The sequence below is a fragment of the Synchiropus splendidus genome, chromosome 3 (assembly GCF_027744825.2).
Source record: "Synchiropus splendidus isolate RoL2022-P1 chromosome 3, RoL_Sspl_1.0, whole genome shotgun sequence".
In the NCBI taxonomy this organism is placed as follows: Eukaryota; Metazoa; Chordata; class Actinopteri; order Syngnathiformes; family Callionymidae; genus Synchiropus; species Synchiropus splendidus.
Window position 1 is genome coordinate 4,669,422 of NC_071336.1, and position 25,734 is coordinate 4,695,155.

The 25,734-nt window shown below is 40.5% G+C and overlaps 1 protein-coding gene across 25 annotated transcripts in view; it reads left to right on the forward strand.

Annotated features, from left to right (window-relative positions):
* Positions 1-25,734, forward strand: part of LOC128755626 (adhesion G protein-coupled receptor L3-like) — a 207,692-nt gene that overhangs the window by 45,369 nt on the left and 136,589 nt on the right. For all 25 annotated transcript variants that reach the window (XM_053859459.1, XM_053859471.1, XM_053859479.1 and 22 more), the window contains one exon: positions 15,767-15,979. In XM_053859459.1, coding sequence (XP_053715434.1) covers positions 15,925-15,979 — 55 coding nt within the window. In that variant the 5' untranslated portion in view covers positions 15,767-15,924. The remainder of the gene's footprint in view (positions 1-15,766; positions 15,980-25,734) is intronic.

The window sequence follows — 25,734 nt, forward strand, 5'->3', positions numbered from 1 at the left end:
GAACAGGCCATGGGAATGTCTTTTTGCGTCTTCATGGCTTCATGGTTCACATACAAAACGGCTTTTTCTCCCATGTCGTGTTCTTTCATTCAATGGCAGTTAACTCTTCACAATTCATTGTTGAGTTCCACACGGAAAAACTGAGGGTGGATTGAACGTGCCCTATAATATTTCAAAAATATTGAGAGTACAATAGCTTCTTACTCAAAGAGGCAAGTGGGAAAAAACATACAATGTATTTGTCGCCTGATGTGGGTTGAAACAATATGCTTGTCTGAGCGAGGTGTTCACGTTTTGGAATAATTGTTAAATGTACTGTGACAAAAATGCACTGGTTGGACAAAGATAAAGTGGACTGTCAGAATATATTTATTGACAAAGTAATGGTCTGAAGGCATTTGTTACATTGTTGGAGAATCATTGCACCACATTTTAGAATGACCTCCGGGGCGGCCAGCTGAAAACATCTGAAGAAAGAACAATAGTTTGTTCCATGAATGTACTTCAGGTCTGATATCCTCCTTGCTGTAACTCATAGTTTGAAGTGTAGGATTTATGCTACTGACAAGTTGTTTGGACAGTGATGAAAGAGCCTGAATGCTTAACTGTATTTTTTAGTGACTCTAACATCATAATAAATCAGAAGTGTCTACTGCTGCAAGCTTTACAGATGTTTGGAACACTTTCAATGGAGTCGGGATGCTGAGCTCCTCATCATGATAAATCACAATCCCTTGGGATTATGAATTTGCCCATTATCTAGTATCAGATGAGGGTTTAAGAACATCCAGCATCCAACATCGTGCCTTGCCTCATTAATTGAAGAACACTTCAAACTTACTTCCGTCTTATAGCAGAAAACACAGGAACCGTCTGAACATCTGAACAAAAAACAAAACAAAAAACACTTAAAAAAAAGTCTGGATCTGCTTGATGATGTTGCACTCTGTTATTATTAACCATGTGCAATGCAGCCTTTTGGAAACCACCATGCGTTGCTACTATTGGAGGCATCCATTGTGTTAATTATGGCTGTGAGATTGTGCTAATAGCTAGATATTTTTGGCCCTGCCTTGCTGTGCAATATATGTTTTGGATATTTTTCCTGAGCTTGAATTAGTACTCAGACCTGTATTATTGTGCCTGGTAGTATGATGACTCTGTGCCTACGTAAATTACTTTTACATTACATAACATTTGTTCAAAAAATTGCAACTGATCAGTTACATAAATAAATGGTCATCATAATAATAATAAATAATATTGGAATTTTTGCTGATCAATGCCAATTACCAATTTTTTGAAGGTACCAAGAGGACGAAACCAATTTTATTCCCTTTTTTCACACATTACACAACACAAAATACAAAATAAAGTTATGCTGAACAACACTATAAAGAAACCAGTGCAACTTTTAAAACAAAAATAGACAACACAAATAAACAATACAAAAGGTGTCTTGAATTTGGTGCAGTGATTTGAGTCTGACTTTGTGCGTGCACATGTTGCGAACTGCAACTCGGTTGTCATTTTCACAGTATTGCCGAATGACCATGCCATCGTGCCTGGCTGGCTCACTGTCTGTGAGTAGGTGGGTAGGTGACTCTGCAGCATCACAACAAATTAATGATTTTTCTGTATCTCTTTTGTATTTAATTTGACCGGGAGATCATGATGACATCATAAATGCCCATATTGGGGCAAATAAAATTGACTGGTGCGGACCTACAAAATCACTCTGGTGGGCTTCGATGGGATCCCGGCTTAGCAGAGCTAAAGTGAACAGCAGATGACTTTTATGGGCTCGTCCTCTTTGCTGATGCCTCAGTCGTCATATCCCAGCAATTCGAAGCACTGTGGTGAAATATCTCATGTTTTTGCCAGTAAACCCAATTAAACATTGAAATCCATTACGTGAAACACCAATATCATCTAAATGTATGCTTTTAATGAACCTTCTTGCTCATTTAGTCTGTGATTGCATATTGAAGTGGATGTGCCATTCGACTTCAGTCTTAGTCATTTTAAAGTTAAGTTTGTTGTAGCTCAATGATCATCAACGCATTGTCCTCACAATCCAATCAATGTATTAGCTGCATGGAACAGCAATACTCTGGCTTGTGTTATGATTATCAGAGATATGGATGTCTAACTGACTCAATTCAAGCTCTGTGCTAATTTACTGGCTAAGTCTCTTGTAATCAATTACGCTGACTGTAGTAGAGAGGAGCAGCGCTGCATTCGCTGCTACTGTTCCATCGATCGTGTGAGCCCTGTCACAGATCCATAACTATGAACGCAATGATGCTAAGCAAGAACTTTGTGGACTGTCAAAACATGTCATCAACGACGCGTTTTCTACATTTAGTTAACAAGTTCTATGCTGTTTGATATACTTTGTGTACTATGAAAGAATAAATAAATGAGACACGTGATAGAGCTATTGTGAGTTAATTTGATCAATTTTTTTTTGCCCAGTGTCTATGCTTTCTGTACCCAATATTACCTAAAACTCGACTATTGAGGATGAGCCTCCAAATGAAGAAGTCGGTAAAATATGCTGCACAAGTACAGTCATTATGCTGATGATAGCCCAAATGAATTTAAAATACAACATTCCTGGTCCAAACCCAAAACAGGATACTGATTCTGAGCTGAATGAACTGTCAATAAATTATCTCAACTGCAAGTGGAAGCCATATGTGACTGTGTTTTTCTTTCATCACAAAAAGTAGTAGTTGTTGTCTTCTTTAACTTTTATTTTGGGCCTTTTTTCATATGCACGCTCACTAAATAAAAAGGAACAACCAGATACCAATGTTGAATGTGACTAGAAGAGCTCTACTTTGCTGTCTTCTTTTATCACTTCTGAAGGAATTCCTAGAAGTGTACGTTGTGACTCGAGGATTTACGGCTAAACCTCCTAAATGAAATGGGTGATCCATCTGTCGCAGACATGGCGAGTCTAGTCAAATTTCTTAATTGATGTAAGCAGGCCTCCTACTGTCACATGAATTTCACTCTGCCACGCTGCTGAAGTTCATTGCTCATTTTTCAATATTAGTCAAGGGTGCATCCATCAAATAACTGATGGAGACTTAAGATTACAAGATGGAGAAGATTTTTTCGAGGGTCGGCAGATCAGATGCTAGGTGTTTGGCATCATCTGTTAATTTCAGATACATAATTCCATTCTTTGAGGGACATTGTATCTCCTTTTCAGTTTATTATTTAAACATTGCCAAGCTTCCCCTGCCTAAATTAGTTTAGGAATATTTATAATAAATATGTAACGTGATGGTTGTGCAGTTGTAATTCATTATGCATAATGGGTTATAAATATGAGCTTCACCAGTGATATCTCACTCAGATGACATCATTCTTGCCAGCCTGAAGGCATAAGCTGTGTGATTTGGACTTGAGTCAAAGACCAATCCTCCCACCCCTCCGTCGACCAGTCCCCACAGTCTTGAAACCAAATGGCTGAGGAATTACATGCCAAAATCATGGAGATTCCGTGAGACTTCTGTCTGCTCTATGGCCAACTGGGAAGAGACTTGCTTTTTTTCAAATTGACTCCTGACCAAGAAGCATCTTAGCCTTGGCCAGTACCATTAACAAGTCAGCTTCAATCCTCAGGGCCAGCGGATGGAAGTAGGATTTATTTTGTGGTATTCCTTCCATGGTCTAACTATTTACTGTTATAAAATAAGCATACTGATCAGCTATGGCAACAATGTTACCAGCTGGCTCAAATGCATGTATACAAATTTTCCTGATGTCATTTAAAACCAAATCAACTGTTACTTCGCATGAAAGCTGGGTGATATGTCAAAGCAAGTATATATCACAAGATATTTTTTCACATTCTTCAATATCAATTATTCTCAAAATGTTAACATAGTTTCTAAAATAAACCAACTTAAACTAGCGAAAACACAGTTATTGCAACTGTTCATTTACATAAAAAAAGAGTCTTCACAAATCTTCATGACTGTACGATAATCAATTGAGTGAAGCGTCTTGTTGTGGCAAAAAAGAATTATGTTATGCAATAGCCATGTCACCTTCCCTTTAAATTTCTCCTTGAACTGCATTGTTGTCCTCATTTGATTGACAGAGGTTATGCCATTAACCATGAATGTTTTGCTCTTGTTAGCATAGGAAACAGGCAGTTATTTGAAACTGTCCGATACAAATGAAGCTCATAAATCATTGATGAGGCACCTGTGTACATGATGAGTGGCAGAAGTGCGTTTGTGGTCCCTGGATTATTCTTTATGGTTTACGAGTCCTCTCTACTAGAGTAGACTTCAGTGAAATGGAAGCGGGACCTCTTCACCTGGGGAGATTTCTTCCTTTAGATTTTGTTTACTTGATGTGTCCCAGTCTGAAGGCAAGATGGACCACTGTGTTAGTGCAGCATTTTTTTTTTCACTTTACGAGCACATGTGGGCCAGAGTTTCAGTTTGTCCCCAGATGATAGGCCACCAGCCTCTTCAAAGCTGCAGTTCCATTCTCATTTTCCAAGTTGCTAAATGACTTCATTAGATGTGTTCGCAAATGTGCACTTCTCACTGAAGTCTCTAATGACTTTGTCAGCATTGGGAGCGCATCCCTAAATGGCTATTCTTTTTATGTAGCCCTGCATGATTGTCCGTCGTCTTGTTTTGCCGATTTTAAATGGTCCCTGATGACCAGTGCAAGGTAGAGAGGGGAGCACACCACATCACTAACCTTTTCTCACAAAAAAAGCATCATTCATAATTGATGTTGATATAAAAATGATCAAACACTCAAGAACAACCCTCTAACAATCATTTTCAGCTGCAACTGCATTAGAGGTACACAGTGCTGCCATGGGTGGCTAAAGAAAATAAAGTCAAGATTTCAAGCTCACTGTTGAATCCAACCAGGGTCCTTCTCTTTCAAAATAAAGAAATAGATGTAAACAGTTTAACCACCAATCAGTTGATAGTTTGTTGTTGTATTCATTTTCCCTTTCTTAAGTTATTTATATGACAGTTGGTCATTGTAAGCTAAACATTTGTGCTTCACGTTCTCTGTGAATTGTCATCCAAGATCTATCTGGAAAATAAAGCTTTCCCTTTCTTCATATATACAAAAGGTAGATCAGAGGCAGACCACTGGCTTTCATATTTCTCTCCCATTATATCCTGTAGGTGAGACATGGAGTGGAAAAGCGACTAAAGAAAAAGAAGAATAAAACATAAGGCACACTTAAAATTCTTATTGCAAGCTCTCCATCGTCAAGGTTTGGAGCTTTGGCTAAGGTTGGGCACCTTGAGAGCAGCAGGGGTTTTTACCCCGGAGAGAATTTGTTTCCACACGAGAGAAGTGCTGCAGCCTTTGAACAGAAACATACCGCAGCAAGATGTTTGCTCAGACCAATCATTCTTCCTTCCAAGTCACCCTACTGCTTGGATGTGGACTACGAAACCTCACTTTCTCAAATCCAGACTCTTCCTCTCTACTAACTGGTTTTGGGCAACTTACTGTAGAATCCAATTAAAATGCTTTCATGAATAGATCATTTTGAAGTTAACGCATCCCACAATTTCTAATTTAACCTAAAACTGAATTATGAACAACAAAATGCGTCTCCTTGTTCCATGTAAAAAAGGAGTCTCTTGTGTCGTTCGATGTTGGAAGCTAACGTCTTTCTCTGTGGCAACCTATTGTGTTGTGTAGGTAATTTCTCTATGATTCGGCAAAGTGCAGCCAAGTCATCAGTACATACAAGTCAACATTTCCTTAATGACATTCCCATTCCCAAGCATCTTGGGACCCTCTCCCATTATGGCTGGTATTAGACAGGATAAATGCAGATTCTGTCATTGAGAGACGTCCAGGAATGGCTTCACGGTTTTCTGGACTGAACTTACTGTGTTGTGCAGCCCGATGAATATTCATAGCTGCAGCAGGTGGTGCTGAGACATCAACCACAAAAAGCAGGCCTCTTTTTACAGTTCCTATGACTTCAGAAGAAAACTATTGAAAGCTGGTAGGTACACTGTTTGTAACTCATGGAATTAACTTTTATTTACTTGAATTACTCCCAAGTTACTGAATAAAATTAAACATGGCACAGACTGCTTTCTTTGTATCACGGGAATGAGTGATGTGGAGTATCTGAAGTACAGAGTTGCACTTTTGATCACCATTGCGAGCCCTGACTAACTTGGCAACTACAGTACCAGTTACTAACATGGAGGTACTGTAATGTTGCCTCTTTAAACCAACAAATCATATCCTCTTATTTGCTTGTGAGAACTAAAGATCAAAATGACCTGAGTGAAAGAAATTGAAGACCAATCTGCAGATCATCGTCCTGGTTAGTTACAAATCGCTGATATCAGGTTTGTTAGGTTCGTTTTGTGTTGACTTTAGACATCGGCTAAGACCGAGGAACACACATACAGCATCAGGTTCCACACAACTTCTCGATTGTATAGAAAGTTATTAGACATCATTAGACCGTGATTAGTGGAGGAGTTTGTTTATACCTCTGTGCGTAGCTGAAGCTCGCGCAGCCACACATCACCCGGTCATACTCGAGCTACCTGGCTATATGCTAAATTAGTTAAGGTATTAACCGGCATTATCCAGATCGTGTAGTCCGACAAAGAGAAATTACAATTTCTCTCCAGTAGTTGGACTAATCTGTTAACATGCATTAGCCAGACACAATAATTTGGTTTTATGGGCCTTCTTGTAATTGCAGTCGTAGACCTGGCTGTCAACAATGTTGAGATTATTTCTTTACCTTCAATCAGAATATACATAACATGATATTTATTAATGTATTCATTTATTCATTTTTCTGAGAGCCATCTTTCTCAAGCAGGCTTTTTGCTCGGATTTTGGGCTTCAAAAGCCTGACCCCCAACTGATAACCCAGCCCCCAACCAGGCCGGATCTCATAATTGAGTCTTTTGTTTCTTCCTACTTTTTGTTACATTTTTTCTCACATATTTCCCCAACTGACTGCCTTTATTCTCCCTCGTCACTTGTCTCAGCGTCCCTCGCCTCTCATGGGGTGCAGGCTGACGTGAACCAAAAAAAAAGAAAATACACAGTCTCTTAAAATACACAGTTTTGGCAACTACTCCGTCGTTCTCGTGCGCTTTGCTGCTGGTGCTTGTCTTGTCAGTTTTCTGGCAGACGTAGCAAGCACGTTTCACTGTGCCCCACGGGTCACAAACTGATATGTAGATAACTCAGTCTGACGGGCATCTTCCAATGAGAACAGTTTTACTTCTTCACGCCCCTCGTTAAATCTATAAACTGGACTGGAAATTCTCACCGAAAAAATCTAATGATGATTGATTATTTAGAAATCAGCACTGACCATTGATGCGTCTTGGCCAGTTCATGACCCTCATACAGGTAAGTCCCGACAATGATTCTGTCCTGCAGCATTTGGACCGTACCTGCCAGCCTGCTAGAGCTGTTGATTCACATTGCTTTTGCGTGTGAGTTGTCTGTAGGAGAGTGAGGTGACAAGATGGAATGGAGAGAAATTGAGACCTGACAAGTTGAACTCACCTGGAGAGGAAAAAAAAAAAGGTTTTGTTTTTGCTGAGCAGATGCCCTCCGAACATGAGCTCCTTGAACTGACAGATGATAGTGTTAATTAGAAAGGTAGAACTGATATCAGCATTTCAGGTGTGAAATGTTGCAGCCCTTATTATGTTTCCAAAAGCCTCCACGTCCCTATGCATGCAGTGGAGGCAACTATGGCAACAGGATGTAGCTGTTTGCTCATTCATTTATGCATGCAACTGCTCATTAGCTGCTAATGCCTGCACTGAGAAACACGATAGAAAGTGTTATATTCTTGTTTTTATCAGTTAGTAATTGAGAACTTGCTTGAATACTTTTTTGAAATCTGTCGTCTTTTAATGGCTCCACTGCCATGAGTTGGAGAGCTGGAAGCTACATTGCGTCACCTGCGTTTTCCTGGGTCTTTTTCTGTCCGAGTGTTGAAGCCATTCCTGACTGCTACATCCAGTCACGTTGGAATATATATATATATATATATAAATATAATATGCAAAGAAAGGTACAGACAACACTATGTCTTACTGAGCTCAAGATAAATAAATAAATACACACAGATAAATGATCAGATATTTATTTTTCTTCTTCATGATTAAGGTGCTAGAATACAGATGTTGCTGCATCTCACACTTCAGGTGCATCGTCGCGTGGGCAGTCGGGGTGGAGGAATAAAATCGATTCTTGGATGCATTCAGGTGTGAACAATTCTGAATCGATTCACAAATGTCCATTATGCCCATTATTTAAATGTACAATTACATAAAATAGACAGACCCAAATTGTGTAACTCAATAGTGCAGCGCTGTCATTCTTACACTATGTGGTGCGCACATAAACAAACATGTCCGTCCATGCCTGCCCATATGAGCAGCGTTGGACAGCAAAACAAACACACACTACATGCTGTCGCACCTGAAAATACTCACAGAGCGTCCCAGTAAAAAAGGTGTTGCTACATCTATCCATTTTAGTTTTTGCAGGTTTAAATTAATTTACTTAAAACATGTGTGTTCAGACGTGTACTGCCCGCAAACTATTAATAAATGCCAACTCACACTGATCTATCTACCGTAACAATAAATATATAATATATAATAATAATATATTTGGGGTGGGATTGATTCCATTAATAGAAAAACTAATTAATTAGATAATTTGTCATTAATTAATCTCAATTTTTAATTTTTCTATTGTTTAATATAATTAAGGATAATTATTAATAATAATAATAATTAAGAATATTTGCCACAAGAAGCCACATTTTTCAATTTGAATTAATTTGGTATGTTAGTGGGACTAATGATGGACCCATACATACATTTAAACTACAAAATATTGTTTATTTTGCATCAGTTTGACAATGGCACAATAAATCACGCTGGTGGCTATATTCAAGCTTTTATATCAGCATATTTAAACTAAAGCTCTTTTAATGTCTTGAAAATACTTATCAGAATGTCAATTTTATAAGAATTTCAAGTACATTCAGAGCAGTGGAAACCCTGGCCATTGTGTAGTGAAAAACGTCCCTGAACAAAAGCAATTTATTTGTTTGTTTAATTACATTTGTGTTTTAGCCTTTTTGTTAAGTTTGATATCCATTTTAATTTGTACGATAGTCATTCTTGTACAAACAGCCATTTCTGATTGGTGCAGTTGATGTTGGTGTGGGTAGAACTATTGTCTAGGATGCGTATGCAGTCGGTCTCCCGAAGGACTCAGACCATATGTGCGTACATTGTGTGTGTATAACCCTGCCGATATCACTCACTGCTTACACAGATATCGCTTCTGTCAGCATAAATATTGCACTCCATTGATGCCTGTATCTCAACGGAAATCCATATGCTATGCGAAGGCTGCCTCCGAGGTCACTGTGTTTAAAATAGTTCCTTTCCATTCGCATAATCATTACAGTCAATACATTTCGCAAAGAATCAAGCCACATAACAATTGAATTTTTGAGGGAACTTGCATGCCAATTGTTGTAATGATTAATGTCCAACAGGTTGAAGTTGCCATGGTTACATGCTCACCCTGTGCCACTCTAGCTGGAAGCGAAGGCTCATTTGCTCAAAGAACAATTCATCAACCAGATATCACCCAATATACGGAATATACATCTCCATCTCTGTCGTTTTTCTTATTCATCTGTAAGTCTCTTTCATCCATCCGTTCCATTTGTCTCTGCACTCAGGTGCCTTCTCCCGGCTCTTATCTGTCTGCTTGTTTCTTCTGAGGAGAGCAGATGAGAGGAACAGACACACGTACAGGGCCACGCACACACGCATACAAACTGCAGGTCAATGAGTGTATAAGCCCATAAAACAAGTGAACAGTAGCAAAGTGCACTGCTCTCACCCAGTTTCAGAAAGCCAAAAGCTATTGGATCAGTGTGAAATTAGCGAGCCTTTTGGTGCGATGGTCTACGACCAAAACACTAGTTTGCAGGGTTGATGTATGACTCTGAGATGTAAAACCGTTTTGGTGTGAATAGGATGATGGAGTCACTGAGTAAAGCAAGCCAACATTGTTTTATTAGTTTCTCATTATACTTTTTATTGTGGGTAATTCCCTCTAATGGATTGTGATTCTGTCGTCAGGTGGATGCAGATTGTCCAAATGGGTCTTACTTCTTTGTGTGGGATAGGAAGGGGAGGGCCCCCTATTATATAACGCAAACTATCAGTCACGCTCAACAAGCCTATCATAGGCCAACATTCACTGAGCATGCAGGCTAAAGTTAGCACTATTATGCGCCTGTCATTGGCTCGCTGTGTCAAGCTCCTTCATGGAAAACCAATTGTGTGAGTAAATGCCTGGCTCCTCACGTCGCTCAGCTCCTGGGATGCTCACAGTGGAGGGCACGGTGGTGCACTTTCTATTTACCTTGAGTTTTTCACACCTTTCAACTCACGTTAGCAAATCATCATTTTGCCATTTGAGAAGTGTAAAGCATGATGAAATTGATCCCCCAAGACCTCAGCAGTGTCCACATGCTGAGACAGGGAGTGGGGAAAAAAAAGGAAATGATGGTTTCACCTTTAATAATCTCAGCTCACCACAGGCACTCATCAATCAGATTGTTTGCAGAAAGCGGACTTAATTAATATTCATTGTCTTAATTTGCACACCGCCTCATAAATCGTACCCAGCCGCACTGGTGAGTGTCTGAACAATAACAAGCTGGAAATCATTGCCATTGCTCTGGACCCCTCATACTGCGCCTCCATAGCACGGTATTGACTTCCAGGATGACTTCTGTTGAAGTGGTCACATATAGAGTTGATCGTGAATGAACTTTCACTTCTACGCCACTGTGGTTCACAAAGCACACTTTGTGTAACACTGCTGGTTAAAGTCAAATTCTCTTATTCTGGTTGGGACACAACGTTAATTAGTTTATTCACCAAGCACCGCATTTTCCTCTTGATGTCTTGTTTTGCTGAATATAAAGACACTTGATGCTGGGGCTGATTGCACTGATGTCATGCGCATTGAAAATGAGCTTGAACTCTGCAATGCCTTTCTACAGGGTCCCATTTCTTGACCCAGAGTTTCCTGTATTTTTTTTTTTACCATAATAGTATGGACATTGAAGACATGTGTACCTTTGCTTCATTCACTCACATATTTTTCCACACCAGAAGTGCAGAACAAGTATTTCTTTGTGTATATGCAAAAAAAAGTCAAAGGGCAGTTGTGCATTTTTTGACCTTTGTTAAACATTTGACTCTGTATACTATGCTTGTTTCAGTAATACTCAACTTAAAACAAAAACTGATCTAAAACGAATAAACGATCCACAGTCCTCATTAAATGAATATATGTTAGCAATGTATATTGCCATTTTTTCTTGCTTTTGTCTATTTGTCAAAAACAAAACACTCATCTGAAACCTAAGTGGAGTCATAAGCATAGAACTTTAGCCATTTTTGTCATCCTTACAATTTAGAGTGAGAATGGCCGTTTTGTTAAGTGAGACAAAATATAGCTTTGTAATTATATCACACTTTTTAAATAATAAATACATTTTAGGGATGCTCCTATCGATCAGTCACCGATCATGATCGGCCAGTATCAGCATGATCGATGAATGCCGATCACTCCCTTGTCATTGCCGATCACAACAACTGATCATGTGTGACAGCCGGCAGTCTGATGAACCCCCACTGGTTGTGATGTGTCCACCCCCTCCTCCCCCGTGCTTGTTTACGGGAGACGGAAACAACCAAATCCGTCGTCGTTTCGGATTTGGGTGCAGCGTTTGTTTGGACACCTGAGTCTGAAACCTCTGAATATGTGTGGAGAATATGAGTGGAAACTTTGATAAATGCAGTGCTCTCAGTCTCTGTGTCCCGTGACAAGCGGTCAGAATGTAAATATTTCGCAGACATACCAAAGACATTCACCAAACTGCGGCATCTCAAATATTAAATGTTTTTCAGTTGTCCTTTTGACAGAATAGTTGCTGCATTCTGCAAGTGTTTTCCCCTCCTTGAAATACTTATTTATTATTTTTATTTATATTTTTAGTATTACTTACTTATTATTTAATGGTTCATTTTTTCACATGATGTACACAGAACGTCACAATGTTCCAGTCATTTTTAAGTTTTCATCCTTAAATTGAGGCTTCATCACAAGGTGAAGCCTCAATTTTGTGTCCCCACAAATAGCCCCAAATAGCCAGGGTGTTTCCAAGAATTGGTCCCAGTATAGGTATACATCGTTCACACACACACACACGTTTGTTTGTCTTCCTATCTTAGTGAGGACTCATTGACATACAGAGACATAACCCTAGCATCTTACCCTAAACCTAACCATCTAAAACAAATGGCTAAACTTAACCTCAGTTATAATAACTGAGCTATTTTGTAGTTTTAACCCTCAAACTGAGGCTTGACAAAGTGAGAACCAGCCAAAATGTCCTCACTTTGCAGCTGTGTCCACTTGTGTCATTGAGTGTACTTACGTTCCTTACGTTGTTACAGTTCAACGATTATGATAAGTCTTCTGTTATAATGGCTCTGTTGTTTGTGGCTCCAAAACGCTGTTCATTGTTTGCTTAATTACTCAGAGGCTACCTGAAAACGATTAGGTTACTCTTCCCATGGTGCCATTTGTCTCTCATTTGTTTGGGATTACTTTCTGCTGTACAAGTGCTCAGAACTTTCTGTGTCAAACAGGACTGGTGGAATCATGAAGCCCATAGTGTGGCTGACTTTAGATGCTTGTGCCATTGCTAGACCCGCTAAACGTTGGCGAAGTCATGGGAGGGAGTTATCCTAAATCCCCATCGCCACGTTTGCCTTTGAAACATCAGCAGTGCAATATATCAGAGGACTCCTTCTGGAATACAAGACAAGTTGGCAGAGCTTCAATCTGTACCTTTATTTTTTTTTACTCAGCTCAGTCCCAGAGACACCTGCAAAAGAACTGTGCTGCATGATAATGCTGCACAAAAATGCTTCCTTTGAAACTCTATTAACTTGTGCTGCAGGTCTCAGTCTTAATATCATAACTGGCTCTGTGTCAGTTGTTGTCTACTTCCAGACTCACGCACATAGATAGACGTCCACATACAGGCCTCATCAGATGTTTCTCACTATTTGCAATCTTGAAGGATTTGAAGCGAAAATCCATGACTCGCACCAAAACAAAGGGCTTCCTTCAACCACGTGTCTACGTATGACTATGGACACACTTGTGCTCACATGCACTCTGAGTGTCACTTGTGAAATTCTGCCAGTGAAATTCTTGACAGTGGCAAACATATCTGTCTTGTCTCTTGACTGACGATAACATTCTGTCTTGTGGTCCATCGTCCAGTGTCTGTCTGGTAAAAGTGGTGGTTTTGCTTCATGTTTCAGGTGTTTGGAGGTGTATTGTGAAAGTAACGGCCAACTTGCCTCACATCACGAGCTCATCTCAGCGTACTGAGAATTAGTGAAATTTAGGAAAGGTTTTTTTTTTTGCAATAGCTTGAATTAGGGCTGCTCAATTAATCGATTTTTATTTTTTATTATTTTTCTATCGGGATTACGATTATGTCTTCGTCCGATTTGTCATGAGACGATTATTTAGCCGGACACCCGTCTACCCAACTTCTCTCATTCTGTCACGATGCACCCAAAGTGAGCCCGCTACACAGAGTAGCGCGAGGCTCTGCCTGTCAGCGAGAGAGCTTGAACCTCTGTTTACACGGCATGTTGGATGCTAATATTAGCCACTGTTAGCTCCCGACTCGGTACAACGACGGCATGGTATTCAGCGTCAGAACTGCCGAGGAGCAGACGCTCAGCCAGCAGTGATAGCTGCTTGTTGGAGATGTTTCGAAAACCAATGATTATTTGGAAGTGGATAAATGCATAAGAACAATCGCTCGCGCTCAACCTGAGACAGGGGTGATGAAAACAAGCGCTCCTTGTCATACATCACGCTACAGAGACGCAGAAAGAGCGCTCTGATGTGGAAGTGTTACAAAGTGATTTCTCTTTGGAATGTGAAATCACTTCTTACAACATCAGGACCACAGAAAAATCTATGTATCCCAGTCAAGTGCCAGCTCAACTCTAAATATTTTCTCGTCTCCACTGTTCTCTAAACCCAGACCTTACAGATTGGAGTTCCTAAAGAGAAACATTTAACCTACATGATGAAAATTAAATATAACCGTTAAATCATTGTTTACATTTTACACATTGTTTTATTGTAGATCATTGTTCAATAACGTTTGAAACTTCAATGACTGCAAAATATAAAATCTTTAAATAATCGAGATTATGATATGAGTCAAAATAATCAAGTTTATCATTTTTGCTGTAGTCAACCAGCCCGAGGTTGAATTAACAACAGCATCGGTGCTAAATCTAGGTTTACACAACAGAAACAGCCGTATACTGCAGCCACTTTCTTGGTTGCTGCGTCAAGTACTAAAGACAACAAAATACTTTCATGAATTGAATCATTTGAGTTAGTCGACTAATTTGGCACCTCACCAATGAAGACTGATAGGACCTTGACAAGTAGGTATCTGCCACCAAATTTGATTCATGAGAGAAGAGCTGACAGACTTCAAAACTTCATGCCGGTAAGCGTCCATGGAGTCTGGTTCTTTCAAATGAGTACATTGACCTTTAGTAATGGCCCTTAATGGTGTTACTGTCCTACCATGTTAAATACAGTCTAGAATGACTATTGAACCGAGATGAGAAGAGTTTATTTGCCCATTCCGAAGCTTGACCACAGTCTGTTAATTCAGTGTAAAGGGTGATATTGAGGTTTTGGCTGAACTGGTTTGGACTATTGTGAGGACAACATAGAAAAAGTCCTCAAATAGAACATTCAATAAAGCAAGAAGGGATCTTTTTTTCTTGGCTATGATTTAATGACTTGAATTCAACTTTGTTCACAATGAGATTCTATTTGTTTGGATTCATTTCTCCCTGTCCCCTTGAAACTTGTATCACCCCACATTAAATAAATAGTGAGATCAGTGTGTCCTAGTTGGTTTTGTTGTTAAATTGAACTGAATAGGACAAAGCCATCGATCGAAAAACAATTTATCTTGAACTTAAGGCCTAATCTTTCCCCACTTGGTTGATGCAGAGCTGCAAATCTTCACAAGCTGCATCTGAAAATTGCCTCCCTCCACACCTCTCAAGTGTTAATCTCACCAGTCACAAGTTGTGTAACTCACATCCATTTTTCTTCTAACTACTGATCAGCTTCATCATCTCAGTTATCTGGTGATGTAGCCTTCTCCTTTACAATTCACACCTGGACAAGCAAAGCAAAGCTGGCACATCGTAAGTCATTCAAATAAATTGGCAGGTGCACATCCTTGTGCCCGCAGAAAACAAGAGAAACACATGCCCAGGCCTCACCTGTCTGTCTGTCAATTGTCATCAGGGCCGGCACACAAAGTTGGAACAGACACACACAAATACATAGAGGCGGGCACAACAGTGCTCTTTTCCTCATGGTTCTCTCTGGGATTTCCATGGTGTTTGTCTGGTCACATTCAGACCCATTGAGTGTTAGGACCGCTGTGACCCATGATAACAAGTGGAAGCACAGCAACATAAGAACTGACAAGTACACATTGAACCCATCTGTCTTGTTGTGCCGGCGAAATCCTCCGCTGATGAATTTCTCTATGTTGTTTTCCTTGCAGGCCATTAAATTCTTGAAGGCACGGGAGCTCAGCCTGCTGCTTAGACCTACGTGCTCCACAGTGGAAGAAGAGCAGAGGCAGAGGGAAGAAAATCTGGGCTTTGTTCTTGAATAGACTGAAGTGGGACCCTCAGCAGCGGGCGGTAAGAGGAAGAGGCCATGTGGACCGCGCGCCTGCTAGTCTTTGCCAGCCTCTTTGCACCAGCCGCTCTGGGTAAGTCCTAATACAATGAGCACATCTGGCTTCTATTCCACGCTTGCATTTTGTGACTGGCAAAGTTTAAAAGCCATTTGAGATTTCCATTCTTTGCTTTTCAAGTGCCAACTGTGATAAAAGCCGCCGTGTCTGACGAATCTGTCCTACTCCTAATTAGCAGTTACTCACTCAAACTCTCAAAACTTTTACAAGTTTTTTCTTCTTTCTGATTTATTCTCTATATTTAGAGCCATCTCTCTTCCTTGCTCAGTCTGCTGCTCTCCTGGCAATAAGAGAAGAACGTGACAAGGAATCACTGTCAGGGAATCATTAACTGCGGCTGCATTGGGGCACATCTTCAGGAAAGTGGGGATTGTAGCGGATGGAGGAAAAGGAGAAAAAAAAGTGTTTTCATCTTCAGTAATTTGCAACGAAAGCATTGTGACAATTTATAAGCATCTGGGCTGATCGTTGGTAGTGTGTGTTTATTGTCTGGAGTGTTGCCATGGTACTAATGTGACAATGGATGATAATGGATACTCAACTGGTAGTTGTTTCACTGCGCTCACTGTAATATGCCTTTGATGGAAGTCTCTCTCTGAACCATTGTTCGATGCAGCCCCACAGTCAATTGGATGAGGGTCAGGGGACGGCTGTATGTCATGTATCCGTCCTCTTAAAGCTCCGATCTTACACAGGTTGAGGCACGATTATGGCTGTGGTTTAGTAGGATTCAGCAAAAAAAACGTGTGAGGACTGTCATAAGTTCCATGGTCATACACTCTAAGTAGCCATTTACAGTACATGGGCAGAAATAGCCTGACCAAATCGATACTACGATTATGGTGCCAACATGGTTTGGTGGTACAATGAGACCTTTTTTAATTATATGCTTCAGACACATACAAATCAAATGCTCCATTGGTTTACTTTCTTAGTGCAAGTATTGGAGCTGCCCAATCAGTATATTTTTTTAAATTGTGGCCAATGAGGTGGAACAGTGGTGCAATGGTTAACACTGCTGCCTGTCAACAAGCAGGTTCAGGGTATGAATCTATGGGTACTCTGGTTTCCTCCTACAGCCCAAAGACATGCTTGCTGAGTAAAAAGTGAGGTCATCAATTAAAGAACTTGTGGAAACTGTTGTAGGTAAAACAGATCTGGGTGCACGGCTCAGAACACCCATCTAATGCGAGGTTGATAAGCCCGCCCACAGTGGACAAAGAGTTTATATATTGTTCTTCGCAGCCAGAATGGTTTACTTTTCAATACTATATCAGGAGCCAACGTTGATTGTCTCAGCTGGTGACTTCAACACCCATCACTCAGTATCTGTTCACAGAGCCACTACTTACGTTTTCTTAGAGATTGCTGCAGTGCATGATTGTCTAGTAGATAATGTAATGTTTGTCACTACGTTGGGGTGCATAGTATCACAAGATGAAACAAACAGGCCTTTCACTACGTATCATTTGCAAGATCTGTTGGATTGCATTCAGTGGATAATCATAACAGCAAATATCAAATTAACAGCGTATATGTATGTGGACAATGACGCAATAACCTCTTTTGTAGAATGGCAATCTTGCCATGGGATGCATTTCTTACACTCCTTGAAACAAAAGGACATCAGCCTTCTCTCTGTTACTGTGAGAGGGTGTGTCAACTCTATTGTTATTCTTGTTATTGCATTCTACAAATTTTGTTGATTCAGTGTTGTTTGCAGGTTTGAATATAATTCAAATGCAATGCAGACCTTTAAATTCCCCCCCAAAAAAACAATCATCGTTCAGGCTCTGTGCATTGTTTGATCGTGTCACACGCCACTATTCAGTTACAGTGACTCTTTACTGCACTATTCAGCCAAATATTGTCGGCCATGCAATGTTCGGTGCATCCTAATGTATTAGAATACAGTGCAGTCAGCAAATAACATTAGATGTACATACATGTTTGTAGCCTTCCACATATCAGATGTACGAACAATTGGTTAATGGAGGAGTATAAGTCAGAAAATATTGTTTATTATTTATTATTATCATTAATAATGTGTGAAATATGACAAGGAACCTTAAATGCATCCTGAATTTTGTTTTATCACTTTATTTTCTGTGTTTCTGTCTTTCTAAATCCTTGGACATGCTGGCATATTTAGGTGAATGTCTAAATAGCTCAGTTAGTTGAGGTGAACAAGGTCTTGGGTTCAAACTCTGGTGTCATATGGTTTCACTGTCAGCTTCATTTCATCACGTGTGAGCTGATTAACTCCCTCCCCTGGGAGTGCTTTTCTATGTTATCATTATTATTATTATTATTATTTTCGATTGGAGGTAGTCATGGCAGGGAGACTTGGCAAAACAATGGTGTGGGAAATCCTGACATAAGTCGATGAAATTCCAAATAATTCTCATTCTTGCGCTCTTTGGTTGGTGACAGGACAGGTTCAGCGCTGGGATGGGCTTTTGCGTGAATCTGGCTTTTTCATGAAATGTGAAAACTGACTCTGTTTGGATAACGATGAGTTGACTGTTAAATTAGTCACTGACATCTTGTTGCGTTGACTGGTCTTAATGGCTGATGCTCCCGGACCATTGTGACTTTAAACATATCCAATGCATGGAAACATTTCACTATATACAACATCAAACACGAACATAAGATGCGCCGTTTGCAAACATTCCTTTCCTACCATGGCAGGACATCCCACATTTCATGAACATTTGAAACGAATGTAACGCTATTTGGTGAACTACGTCCAGGAGTGGTAGTGAAAATGATCATTCTAGCCAAAGTCTGCCACTTCAATTCAGTCCATATATAGGACCTGCGAAAAACTTTTCCGCTACACATCATATGCTGACTAGTCAATTAATCTTAATGATAATTAGTGGCTAGTTGATGATCAATGTAGTCGCTAGTTGTAGCCCTGGTTTAGACAGCAGGTTCATACCTTTTGAAAAAAAAAATAAAAAATCTGGGTGCTGCACCCATTCTGTAGATGGTTGTCTAGAAGGGAATACTATTTATTGATCTTTTTGAAGTGTCTTCTTTGGAAAAAGTCAGTCATCAGTGAATTAATTTTTTGACAGCTTGAGGAACAAGATCAAATCCCTGGAAATCCAGGTTCATTGGCCCACTCAAAAGGAGTTTGACAAACCTTAACCTGGTGGTTAAGGTGTTCTGTGTTCTGAGTGTTCTGGCTTCCACTTGGACCACTTGAATCCCCTCAAGCCTGGTCTGGCTGCTCCTGCCGTTGAACTATTGTAGCTCTTTCAAAGTACCATGGTTTGATTGACCAAAACCTCCTGCACTCCTGCACTTGCCAAAACACTGCCGTGGTGCACCCTTCACTGACTTCTATTAGTCCAATTCTACTTCAAATACTTTGACTGGAGAACCAGACGACAAAGTAAATTGCTCTGTCTTCAGCCCTGCACACCCATGAAGCTTCTGCGAGATTGTGTTCTCCAATCAATGGACTTGTACAGTATTTGCTGTCTGGCCTGATAGTTTGAAATTGAATGCATGGAACTGACGAGACAGTCACTTTTTTCTCAGGAATCTAAGAATGAGGGAAACACTTGGCTTTATGAAGGGGCACTTTTCTCATGGAGGGAAAAAAATGGATAAACGGTTGGTGCTCTACTTGGGGTATCTGAGCGCGTCCCATTGTGTTACAGCCTCCATGGTTGTGGTGTATGGTTGAAATAATTCCTCTGAATTTCTTTTAACACACACACTCACTGACATAATGCTTGCTCGAGCCTTAAAGCGGCAATATGTAATTTAAGAATAAAGCTGGGACTGCGGTCCTGCCCCCATCCCACGTTTGTTTATGAGGAAAGACTGTGGTGAAAAATGTAATCACAGATGGCAATATACACAACATTGTCAAGTGAGGATCAACCAGAAGCATACACACAAACGAGAAAAAAAAAAAATACCCCTGAGAGGTCAGTGCTTGACATCGCCAAATTCCCGGCCCAAATTGCAAGCCAGGAAAACAAATGAGAATAACATAAAAATAAAAATCAGGATTCCTTTATTGGTGTCCAAAATGCATGTCTTCCAAATGAATGAGTGTCAAGTCAGCTCACTATGATGGCATAATTCAGTGAGTGTGGAATAATGCCATTTCAAGTTCTCCAGGAGCATGTAAATTGAGTTTTATACGGCCAGGTCAAGTGGCAGCTCATGTTTAAGCATATGTGGCTGCATGTGTAAGCACAGTGGTGCAGCAGGCTCAGTTGCCCTGCACACCGGCTCTCTGGGTGTTCGGTGCCACAGGGTTTCCCACACTGCGAAGTGGTAGGGTCAGACATTAATTTGGGTGTAGGCGGAATGTGAGGAGCAGGAAGGATACAGAACTCATGCTGAGGCAACAGGAGGATCAGTCATTTTATGAAATGCATTGCTTTTTTACTGCTCCACAATGTGAACCTATACTGTCTCTTGTCTCATTGTGGTGAGGGAGAATGTGACATCTACAAACAGATGACAGATATTTGCATTGTGATGATGACGCAGTATGGGCTTTGGAAGGCCACATGATTGCAAGACCCAACACTGATGAATTATGCAGATCTATCGGCGCTGTGGCATCACAATCATCCATGGTGGTGTGATGGAAACACGTTTTCCCTGCTCCCTGCCAGCACCGTGCAGCATTACTCACTCATTATCTTTTCTACTGAATCACTCTGCTATTCCCAGCAACATCACATCATTTGAACCACAAATATTTTGAGGCTGTTTACACTGTTTATTTGCATGTCAATATGTCGAGGAACACAGGGCTCAATACAGCTTCTGTGTGTGTGGGATACACTTCATTTACCTATGAAGTGTATCCCACACACTTCATAGGTAAATGAAGTGTGTGGGATATTCAGTTCAAAAAGTCCAGTATCCTTTTTGAACTGAATATTGTAACGTATTGAAAGAACTGTTTGTGGACTAAAAAATGTCATCAGGCACGTTGCTGATCAGAAATGATGTATCAATTGATTGTGAGATTGACCTGAATACAGATGTACTTATACATATTTATCACAAGGAAAATAATAACATTAATAATCATTGTTCTACTCGATTAACCGTGAGCGAGAACTGAAACCATGGCAGAATCATCCTCCCCACTCATTACGCATTTTCTCATCTCTCTCGACGTCACCACAGCTGAGGCTGCAGCAGTGTTTATGTTCTCTGCATTGTTGGAATCTCTCTCCAAAATGAGTAAAATAAATGCTGCGTCACTAAATTCTGTGTTGCTGTGTAAACACACCGTGACATGTTTCACATACTCACAGTCACAAATCAACTAAATTAAGAACAGAATAATGTGAGACACCTCCCAACTATGTGCAAATCTGCAGCTCAATGTTGGTGGGGGTGTGAGATTAAGTGGCATATATAAGCAACTGTGATCAAGCTCAAAGTTCATGCTAATTATTGCACATGACCCTGTATTTTCCTCTGGTTATGTTACCGAATAAACCAAGCATGAACAGTTGCGGGTTATTTCACCTCGGCAGATCAATACAGAGAATTGTAAAGTCTGCATTGGAAGCACAATGCTGGGGGTTGGGCCATGGGTAGATCAAATGTTAGCGTGACACAGATTAGCCCATGAGATCTGGAAGGATGAGAGTGCAGAGAGAGGGAACAAGGGATAAAAGTGTGTGCGTGTGGGATGCAGGAACGGCGGATACTGGAGATGGCCTTCAATATGGCCCAGTGGCCTTGGAGAGAAATTCAATATCTCTTTTTACAAAAGAAGGCTTCTATTGTGGAGCAGCCGACCTTCTTTGTGAAGCAGTTCCATTTCCTTATTAATTGTGCCCTCATTTAAGTAAAAGGAAGTGGGGAATAGAGCACACGCACAGCAGTAACAGGAGCTCTTCAGCAAGACCTCTTTGTTTGGAACTGTGCCTGGGTTCTGTAGTTTTCATCTGCACAACTTTAGACTTTATAAAAAATATCCACGGAGAAATCTGTCCTGTAACTGCTTGCATACTGTGAACACACATACTGCAGCCTTGCTTTTCTACCGCGTTAATAGTGTTCAATTGGCGGGAAACCATGTTGAAGGGTAGTTAAGCAAGGACATTTAGAGGTAGGATCTCTCGCTTTCAACATCGTGCAGGCATCATTCTGAAGGAAGAAAAGGTAAAGAATGGTGGGAGTACGACAGATGAGCTTCAAGCAACAGCAACGATTCTGGGGAAAATATGAATCACGATTTTTTTAGCTAAGAATTGATATCACGATTCTCTGCCACGATTTATTTTCCTCATGAAATACGTAGTTTATTGCACACATAAACCATGACAAAACAAAGTTGCATCACCAGGCATATGACATTTGAGGTGCTGATAAAGATTTGTGGAAGGGATGCTCCGATCAGGGTTTTTGCTGCCGATCAAGATACTGATCACATCGATTGACAATGCATTTGTAGTCAAAATGATGAGACCTTCTGTGTCAAAGATTTGAAAACATGAACTATTAAAGCATTTTCGCTCAGAAAGGTTTTATTATACCTCTTCTAGAAGGCAAAAAAAATCTTGTAGAATGCTGCAACTATTATATCAAAAGGACACAACTGAAAAACATTAATTTGATGGGAGACACAGGTGAATCTCTAGAGACTGTGCTGTGTCCGTGAAATATTATTATTACTATTATAACATACTGTAGCGGGACTTCGAGACAGACAGCACTGCATTGATGAAAGTTTCCACTTCCGATGTTTTCAACAGTTTCTGGTGGCTGACGAACACTGCACCTGACTCCAAAAGGGCGATGTTCTGGTAGATTCTGTCTCTGTGTAAACAACACCTGAGAAAGGCTGCTCATCTAGCTCAATAAAATTAATGATTTGTTTGACAATTAGCTTAGCGTTCCGAATGTCACTCATCGACCGGCTGATGTTAGCCAGCGCTAAGCGTCAGCGCTCTCACTTTCATGACCCCGGAACACTCTCCATGCTCCGTCCTTTTTTTCGTAACATGTTGGTTTTGAGGCTGTTTGAGGGGTTGATTCTCCTAACTAGTTCCCGGTTTGTCATCCATATTCCTTCACTCACTATCCTGTTGCCGACCTACCCAATCACTACCGCGTTCACGTCACCAGTGAAACACGTGACTACAAGGCTTCGTCATTGGTTGAAGGAGAAGTCACGAGCATTGTGGGAACTCAGAAAGTAGTAGCTTGCAGCGCCGCTTGGGAGCATAAAACTCACAAAAGAAAGTGGCATTTGTGATGCAAATCCAGTCGGTTTGTAAATTAAATGCGAATCAAAATTAATTGAAAATTAAATCAGACTGGGTGAATCGAAATTGCGACTTTTTAACGATTTATCGTGCAGGCCTAATCCAGAGTATGGTATCAATGGTATGAATTGAACAACAAGACATGGTGGTGCTGACGGACAAATAATAATCTGTAAATAAATGTCAAACTTATGATTCTGCTCAGTACAAATTGGAACCAACATACCTAAAAAATATAAAATATTGTTTACCAAAAACTGTTTTCAGATGACATGAGCAAGAATTGAATCTGTCTTTTCTGCAGGTCCAGTTCAGTCAGAGGTCACAGCATATGCAAATGCAGGCTAGCAAGACATGATAGCATGAGATTTATCTTTTCAAATCTGTAAAATTCTGACAGTAATTTTTGGACTATTGTGTGAATGTGAGTATTAGCGACACCAACATAATTTTTTAAAGGAAAAAAAAAATGCGTCGGCCCCACCTGTCCGTATTATGAGATTTTCAACAGAAAGATAGAAAGATACTACACTCAGAGGTTTTCATTCGGGTCTGCACAGTGTGAACACCTCCACCATCTGCTCACTGTGTATTCAACCGGTTTTCAAGAACATTTTGAAATTTGGGCTATATTCGTATGTATCCTCTAAATGCGTCAGTGGTGAGAAAGGTCAGTACTTCACATGTCAGTCTCCTACGTCTCACCATCATTTCATTGAAGCCAAGCTTTTGTGCAACAGTTTGTGCTATATTTCCTTATTCGACAGCCAGATCGGCAATTTGAACATGAAGACTGCAAAAGAAATGCATTCCTTTGGTGTTATACGTGATCAGGGTGTGCGCATGAAGCACAAAATGACTAATGAAAAGGATTTGGTTTGAGTGGGTTTTCATAGGTCGTCTGTGACCTGTGTGTTTCATTGCCCTGATGAGACGAAGATGATATTGATGGCATGAAGAAGGTTAGCCTGTAAAGCTCTATAAACTAGCCTCATCATTGTCTAAGCAAACATTGCGGCTTTCAGTCCGGATGCAAGATGATCACTTGTTCCAGTACCTGTAATTATCATTTAATAGGCATTGGTAGTAGGTGATTGCCTCCTGTTGCTCAACGTGTGAATTACTTGATTGGAGTGCACAAATCAGGCTGCTCTATTGCTTTGGAAAGATTGTGACTTGCAGATCATTGTGCTCACGAAGGAGCAAAGTGAGCCTCAGTGAAGCCACGGGTTGTCTGGGCCCAGGAGGTCAGCAAGATGAGAAAGACAAGTTTTGCACTGAATTAGATCACATGTTAATTGGCTTCCTCCGGAGGAAGAGAGAAGTGATAGAAGCAGAGTGCAAGGGCAACGGGGGATGTAGCGAAGGCTGAGGCACACTGTGTTCAGAGGGCTACTGGAGCAAAGAGGGAGGGAAAGCTACTCTATATTGAGGATGGGCAGTCAGAGAGAGAAAGAGGAAGGGTGTGCAGATGGCATTGACGATGAACAGGAATGCTGAAGTGTTACCAAAGTGAAGTGATGATGTGCTCGTGAATGAGGGGTATGGCACTTTACATGACACACTCTTGTGTTGCCCTTCACACTTAGTCTCTTCCAACCCAAATGCAAGCACAAATATGAGCAAAATGGGTGGGCAGAAGGCATAACTTCTCATCAGCTTCCAACAGACCAACCTTTAATGCAGGTGCACATTCCACCGTGGTCCCCGTCTACTCCAAGTCTCCACTCACATGTTAACATTCAGAGAGAAGTACACATGATATGGCCTCTCATGATCCGAGATCCTTTTTTTCTACCAGCAGGACAAGGTGGATTTAGATGGTGATACCTGTCAGTCTGCTATACATATTCTTCTGTACAAGGAGATGGAGAGAGGGTATGGTAGAAACACAGGTTGCAGGGTGATTGATGCAGGAAATGACACCTGTTGATGATTTGTTTTCCTCAAATAGAGGTCTATTGTATGTGTGCAGCAGCTCATTGAGTGTTGAGATAAAATGATGACATCCAACAACTGCATGCATATAAACCTAGCTAATTTGACTACTTTGGATCTGTACCTGATGATTTAATAGAATAACAGTGTGAATGTCAGTGTAAGGTAGCACTGCCACAAAGTATTATTTTGAAAATTGACCCCTCATATATCACACTCTTTTTTGATTGTTCATCTCTCTGATCATTTGTGTTTTACTTTCAGTTTTGTGTTTGTGTATGCTTGTGTTTGAATTGTTTGTTTTTTATTCTTTATTTAATTATTTTTGTTTGTGTAATGCACCTTGCTTTCCCAGTTTTCTTCGTACGCCGTTCCTGAGCCCGGATAAATGCAGAGGTCTGTGTCAGGAAGGGCATCCGACGTAAAAACTTGCCAAACTAAAAGATGCAGATCAGACAAATCTATCTCATACCGGATCGGTCGAGGTCCGGGTCAACAACAGCCGCCATCAATGCTGTTAACCAGCAGGGTGCTGATGGAAATGGACTACTGTAGGTAGAA